The sequence below is a fragment of the Gossypium arboreum genome, chromosome 7 (genome assembly GCF_025698485.1).
Source record: "Gossypium arboreum isolate Shixiya-1 chromosome 7, ASM2569848v2, whole genome shotgun sequence".
Classification (NCBI taxonomy): Eukaryota; Viridiplantae; Streptophyta; class Magnoliopsida; order Malvales; family Malvaceae; genus Gossypium; species Gossypium arboreum.
In genome coordinates, this window is record NC_069076.1 from 88,035,718 (window position 1) to 88,043,850 (window position 8,133).

At 31.9% G+C, this 8,133-nt stretch overlaps 1 protein-coding gene across 1 annotated transcript; it reads left to right on the forward strand.

Moving 5' to 3' along the window:
• Positions 1-214: 214 nt before the first annotated feature.
• On the forward strand, positions 215-2,013 carry LOC108475638 (E3 ubiquitin-protein ligase RDUF1-like). The gene has a single exon (XM_017777622.2). It carries the CDS (start codon positions 368-370, stop codon positions 1,460-1,462), a length of 1,095 nt encoding a protein of 364 aa, XP_017633111.1. The 5' UTR covers positions 215-367; the 3' UTR covers positions 1,463-2,013.
• Positions 2,014-8,133: the final 6,120 nt, after the last annotated feature.

An 8,133-nucleotide genomic window follows, 5' to 3' on the forward strand; every position in this document is an offset into this window, starting at 1 on the left:
TGGATAGGAAAAAAACATGTATAGTGGGTAGCATATGACACGCATACTGTTTTACCTCGTTTCACAGAATCTTCTTTTGTAATTTCTAGTTCGTTCTCATCCACGCTTTAAATATGTCGCAACGCCAACGCGTCCCTCATCATTCCACTTGACTGGTCAAACCCTCAACGCCCTTCATTTCTCTCTTTTCTCCACTCTTTAGCTGCCACCTGGAATGAGTGTCCTTACGGCGCTCTAAACTTTAAGCTGACCTTGGGTTCCATTTAAATGAGAGTGAAGCTGTTCTTACTCATTCGTCATTTTTAACCCCTTTCTCTCTTGTTTTTCCACAAGACCTGGACCTCATTCATTCTCGCATAGGTCAACCATGTCTTCAACGTCGTCGTATTGGTGTTACAGCTGCTCCCTTCTGTTTCGCATCTCGGCTTCAGATAACGCAACCAACGAAGCCATTGTATGCCCCTACTGTGACGGAGGTTTCATCGAGGAGATTGAGTCATCCGATGATCATAGCCCTCGGTTTCCACCTACCTACATCATCCCCAGCAACCGTCGAGATTCGGATCGGAACCGGAACCCCGTTTCTCGTCGAAATCGTTGGATTCCTATTGACCACTTAAACATCAATCCAATAATCGTCCTACGTGGTACAACCGGCGACGAGAGCACCACCGCCACCGATGGAAACAACAACAACAGCAGCGAATTTGACTTCTTCTATGACGACGGTTCGGGGTCGGGTTTAAGACCCATACCGACCTCCATGTCCGAATCTCTAATGGGATTGGGTTTCAATCGGCTATTAGCACATCTTTCCCAGATCGAAATAACTGGATTGGGGCAACACCAGAACCATCCCGCTTCAAAAACAGCGATCGAATCAATGCCGACGATTCAAATAGAGGCCACCTATGTACGTTCAGAAACTTACTGTGCCGTTTGTAAAGAGCCTTTCGAGCTTGGGACGGAAGCTAGGGAGATGCCATGCAAGCATATTTATCATCAAGATTGTATCATCCCATGGCTTTCCCTCCGAAACTCGTGCCCTATCTGCCGTCACGAAGTGCCATCGGATCGAAGCGAGTTAAACGATGACGTTTTGGAGACGGTGGGATTCAGTATATGGAGGTTGCCTGGTGGGCTTTTTGGGGTGACAAGGGTTAGAAGAGAAAGGGAAGTGCCCGTGGTTTACCCGGAGATGGATGTTGGTTTTGGGGAATGGGGATCGGATTCGGGTCATGGAGATGTGACGACAGTTTCCTGGGGTGAGGTTAGAAGGAGAGAGAATGGGTTTAGGAGAGTTGTGAGGAATGTGACGTCGTTTTTGCGATGCTTGAGGTCTCATGGTGGAAGTGAAGAATTTGGCGGTTTGACCAGAAATGGATCAATGTCAACGTTGGGTAGGTTTACAAGAAGTAGTAGAAGTAGAAGCAGAAGATCAAGCTCGGGTTTTTGGGGCTAATTACTGGAAAAAAGAAAAAAAAGTAAAAGAACTTTTTAAACTTTTCCATTGTGGGGTTTTGAATTTATGAAAAGAATGTCATCTTAGATAGCAATTCTCAAGTTGCAATTTCTTCTATTATTTGATTTGTTGAATTGGGTGAAAGATAATTTGGGGTTAGTTAGTTTGATACGAAAACAGAAACCTGTGGTGCTAGCCTTGTTCTGGATTGAATTGAGAGTCAAATGAGAAACACAAAATTGAGAACACTAATCGAGGGTTGTGCTTAATTGGCATTGTTGATATTCCTTATACATATTTGAAGCTGAAACTCGAATTTTCTTTGGACTAGAACAAATGTCATTTGTCAAACTGAGAACTGAAAGAAACACCTATTAGTCAAATCTATGTTTGAGGAAATAACAAACCAGCAATGAATGAAAAGAAGAATCTGTTTATTATTTTATTTTAATTATTGATAACATCAACATTACGTTTGGGTGGCTGTAATAGAATAAGGCTGTAATTAAATAGAACTATAATAAGTAATTTAACTGTTTGATTGAATAGAATGGAATAGAACTGTAATTGTATTCTTGTGTTTGGTTGAATGGAATGATTTTGTAATAATATAAGAAAAAAACTAAAATGACCGAATACCTTTAGTAAATTTTTTTAAGGTAGATAATTATTGTTATTGTTATTAAATTTTAATAAGATTATTATTAAAATAATTTAATAAAAATAATAAATAGTTTAACCATATTTTAACATGATTATTATTAAATATTTTAACATAATAATTATTAAATATAATAATTTAACTTCTTTAAATTACTTTTATAAATTCAATAATGAAACTAAAACCTAGCATTTAAGGGGTTGATATATATTAATTAATAATAACAAAAGACTCATTAACAACATTTCTTTTAGGCAAAGATTAAGCATTACCCAAGTTTCCAACCTTGCCAATCACAACTTTGTTTGTTTATTTTAATTAGATATACAATAAATTTTTTAAAATAAAATAAAATTACAAGCTAAATAACTACAATAAAAATCGAATATTACAATACTAATTATATACGTGGGACTTAAATTCATTACCATTAAATTAAGGCATCTTAAGTTAAATTGGACTAGATTATGATACATTGGTGATTTATGTAATTCACCCCTCCCTATATTTGTAAGGATAAAAACAAAAGATATTTACAATAATTTATTTAGTTATTTAAATTTTTTAATTATTTTAGTTTTATTTAAACTTTTAATTTTTCTAGCTTTTAAACTTGTGTTATTTATCGAATCACAATCTCAGATCAATAAGTAATTAATTTTTAAAATATAAAATTTTAAAAATTATTTAAGAAAAACTAAAATGTATTAAAACCATGAAAATAAAAATTACAAAAAAGTATTAAAACCATCAGAAAATAGAAAGTCAAGTTAAAATCATGATTATGCTACAAGGATATATACAAAAAGAAAATAGCACAGAGCATTGCCAAGAAGCTAAATACTGTCACACAAGTACAAGAGAATAATCCACTATGCTCTAAACATTTGAAGATTCACACATTTTCTTAACAAAGATAAAGTGAAGGAGAAACTATCCAATAATTACATGAAAATAGACCCAACTGATCAATCGGAAGACAAACTACATGAATAACCTATCATTTAGCATTTAATTCAGTAAGTTTTAGTAACCACTCCAATGCAAAACCAAGTAAACCTCGAGGAACAAGAAAAGGAACTCCTATCTTTTGTTATAATAATAAATATAATCACAAATGTGAATAATCTTCGAACTAACAAAAATACTCTTATTATATTACTAAATTGACATTAGAATAATATTTTATTTTAGTATATTACTTATTAGAAGATATGCAAAATTATATATCCCCTTGTCAAGTCGAATTACACTTCTTTTCTATGTTGAATCGCACTTTACTATAATTTTAATTATTCCTTTGCTCGATAAGGAAAGAACTATAATTGTAGATTAATTAGCACTTAATTAGTATTATAGATATTATAATATTTGAATTATCAAAATAAGTAAATATATTTCAATTATATTCAACAAGTTGATCAATGATTGGTTTATATTTAATAAATTAAAATTAAAAACGTAAAATCACTATATTCAAAATTAATCTACTACACACTTTCTATTAAAATGTCGAATCACTTTGTAAGTTGGCAACTACCCTACAATCTATATACAACAGTGCTCTGCAGATGATGAGGATCAAATACTCATTTCATCTGTGATTGCGGATATAAAACATAGAGACTGCAATTCCCACAATAATCTGCACATAATCATGTTAAGTATCTCATGTTCTTACATATGATTTACACATTCGTTCCTGCTTGGAATAAAGCTTTCCCTCAAAACGCATTTCCTCTAATAACCTAACCAAGCATGATCCTTTCTTGCCTCATGATCGTAGTTCTCGTGTCTCGGACAATAACTATTTATGGAAACCAACCATACAATACAAATACAAACATTAGAATAACACCTTTGGTAGATGAGATACGAAGAGTATATAAATATAAACATTAGAATAACTATTCATGGAAACCAACCATACAATACAAACCAATTCTTCTCTTGGCAACAGACTTCTAGTAAGGGAATAAAGCCAACACTAAACCGAGCACCGTGTTTGCTAACAAATAAATATACTTTCCTGCAATTTTTAGCTATTTGTCATAAGCTAAGTAACCTGGACACTGTCCTAAAAGATTCTTTTTTTGTTTTTTATTACCAGAACTTTCCGAAAAAAATTCCAATATATACATCGTTCATGTATCCGTATCCAACAAACACTCACACACATAAAAAATTCAGAAGTAATGAATTGAAAATGTAGTGGTGTGCATAACCCACGGGCCTCAACCATGTCTTGTTCTTGTGATTAGAGCTTTAAACACCACCAAATTTGGATTTAAGGAGCTGGTTACCATCACAAAAGCGTATCAAATAAACTGCATTGTGCATATTATACAGCCAACCCCTATATGCCATATTAAAATCATTCCTAAATTAACAATCAATACATTGGGTACTTAGTCAAATTTGCCATCTAAATCTGATGATCGTATAAGAATTACATGAGGCTGCAGAATTGAAGATGTCTTACCTCACAATCTGATATACTTCCATAGAAAATGACATCCCCCAACAAACAAAATTGTATAGAATTGTTGAGGCAGGTCTTTATATTAATATGAACCAGAAAGAGCAGAGGAATCTGTTCATCTAATAGGTGCAGTTAAAGCTTAGCTTAAATAGCTTTCGAAACCTTCGAAATTCAGACTTTTTTAGGCATATTCTTCGAAGTTGGTTACCTATAATCCTTATGCTAATCCTAACATTAGTTTCGGAGTATCCCTAAGAAAACAAAGAATACCTAAGGCATCTTACAGCTCTTATTCACATTATCCCTAAGAAAACAAAGCCCAGAATACTCAGCTATTACTAATTCATTCCTCCTTTCTAAGGAAACAGTCAAACTCAAATAAATAGAGATGATTATGAAGAGCGATTGAATTGATGAAATCTGCTTGGAGTTGAAGATAACACGAAACTATCAGAATACACTAACACATTTATACAGACAAAAACGACAAAATTAAGAATCTGAGAAACAAAGAAATCAAAAATACAATCTTTAAAGTATCATCAATATTATTCTTTGTAATGCTTTTCAAATGGAATGCTTTTTATCTAGTTTTTTTTTTTCAAAAATTGTATGATCTTAGATTTAATTATAATTTTTTTTCAAGGCAAAAGGTTAATCAAGCTTGAGTATGGAAATTTAGTAAACAAGGCTAATCAAGTCAAGCTCAAGTAGTTCAAATTTATCTCGAGCTGAGCTCGAGCTTAGCAAATGATACTTGATAAAACCGAGTATCGAGCCACAAGTTCCAAATCAAGCTCAAGCTTACCACTATTTATGCTCAGTTTAACTATATTACAACCCCACTTAGAACTGTTAAAGTAAACGTTATAAATAGTAACGAGCATACTAAATACGACTTTCTGCTAGATGAATGCTGGTCCATTTATTTAATTATCTACAGAAGTAAGGCTAAATGTATTCTATAAGAAAAACCTACAAAATATATACAATTTTGCTCGAATAAAAAGTATTCCTTTAGCATAGGAATAGCTAACCCATAGCAAGAAAAATTATGAATACAAGTAAGCTACTCATTTACATTATACATTTTACCATTAAATTTTGAGAATGTAAAATGAAAGATCTAGAAGGATAACAACTGAATTGTAGTAGTAAGGCTTTTGTGCACAATGAGTCAAAGTAATGAAAAATAAAACCAAAAATCACAAATGCAGCAAAATTGCTAAAAGTGAGTCATTTACACAATGTTAAAACACGGTTGCAAAGAAAGGGAGCAAAATTCAAACCCTAATATAATACGAACTAGAGACTTTGGATGCAATGCAATTTTATCGGTGGTCAGTATCAACTTTGAACTACCAATGACTATTAGTTTGAGAAGGGATCTCAACCCATTATCTGTGAAAAGGTTTACACCATTAATTGATTCTCAACAGAATAACCAGATCTCAAAGAGAATAAGGAATGATAGGCCAATATCACATATATACTAAAACAAAAGCGGAGGATCGTCCCTCATGGGATGTGAAACAAAAAGATTTTTTTTCCATCATAAGAAAAGCCATGATTTCTTATTTGCATTAAAGTTGCACATTATTTCACAAAGAATTCATTACGCCAAGATAACAACAGTTTCAAAGCAATCAAAGAACTCATACAATAAGAAAGCTAAAATTAAGAAATGAATCAAAATATGATAATAGTTCAAAAAAAGAACGTGAAATGACTGAACTAAAACTGAGGGTCTCATATTTTAAACCAAACAAAGACTACAACAGTGAGACAGCAAATACCACTAGCACATACACATGTAAAGCCAATTTCAGTTCAGAATTTAAAAGAAACTAAATCACACTGGTGACCCATCATAAACAGAATTAATGACAACTGGCAAACAAAGCAAACTTATCAACTTAGGAGAACAGATAGAATGTGTAGCACTTCAGTCAAGCAAACACTAACTGTCATTAATTTGAAATAATACCTGCCCTCTACTAGCAATGGGGCGAAGCTTAAAACCTTCTTCCAAGGGATCTGAAATTCTACCGCAAAAGAAGAATTAGAATCGGAGACAAGAAATTTAAACAAAGGTCTCAACTTTGAAACGCAAACAAGAAATCTGGAGCAGTTATAAGTAAGGAGAAATAGAATCGGAGCTTGAAGTAAAAAAAGAAAACGTACCTTTGAGGATATGAAGATGAAGGGCAGATGGATGGATACTTGATTTGGGGAAAAAGGTTGGAAGAAATCTGGAGTAGATTTTTTGGGAGAAGAAAGCAGACTATTTTGGTCCCAAAATCTGAAGATGTATTCGGCGTGTGTGTTGAATAGCAATTTAAAACCCCCACCGCTGAATAGCTATTACAGGACGTGAGAGAATGTGGTTGTAATAACTAAGCTGTAGAATCACCTAAACGGTGAACCAAACATATGAATCACTGTAGCGCGCGAAATAAGGCAGGAATGGAATAGCAATTCCATCCAACCAAACATGGCACAAATTTCTTTAAATTAGATTTTTTTTATTATCAAATCATCAATTTAAAATCTACGTGAAACTTAAATTTGCTCTACTCCAAAACAATGTCAAAGAATCTTGCATCCTCAAGTTCAGGAGCAAAAACCTTAATTGAGCTTTAATATGTTTACTATTTGGCTATGTACCTACATTTTTTTTTAAATAGTTAGTTTAATAGAATACATTTTACGTTATTATCAATTCAACCTCAATTATTATATTAAATTAGTTTTAAACCATGCAATGCACAGAAATATTTTATATTAATAAATTTTAGTTAAAATGTGTATTTTAAAAAGTTCACTTTCGATTTTATTATATGTCTGTTATTTGTAGTTTTTTTAATATTTTTTAGAAAAGGTTAAAAGGTTAAAAAATGTTTTTAGTAAAAATATAAAATATATTAAGTTTTTATAAAAAATTCAACCAATTGAGTCTTCATTGATTAGGTTCTTATGTTAATAGACATTGTCATTGATCAATTTAACCACTATCGATCATGATGTAATTGTTAGAAACAACAAAAATTAACACATAACATGCCACATAGATAAGTTGTTGGCATGATATTCATGTTAGTATATATTTAAAAGAATTTTAAAAATTATTTAAAAAAGTATTTAAAAAATATGAAGAAAAATTATAGAAACTATTTTTAATTTTTGCTTTTAATCTTCTTAATTCATCGTGAAACTCATAATTTTGATGGGATCTCTTTCGCTTGTTATCTTTCTGCCTTGTATTTTAATGGCTTAGTCATATCTTCTTTAGCAAAGCAAAAGCATCCTTCAATTCCTTTTCGATCATTTCATAGCTTCCCCTTCAATTTCTTTAGTCACACGTTTTTTAAGAAATATAGATAATAACTCAATTAAGAAATTATTAAAAACTCATTTTTTTATAAAATTAGATTTCTTTTTCACATACAATGAAGGTGAATAAATGTGATTATTTTTATATAAAAATAAATGATATAATATATATATAACATATTTAATATAAGTAAT

Bases quoted from the DNA above. Each gene is read 5' to 3' on its own strand.
- LOC108475638 (XM_017777622.2), top strand. From the start codon at position 368: ATGTCTTCAACGTCGTCGTATTGGTGTTACAGCTGCTCCCTTCTGTTT.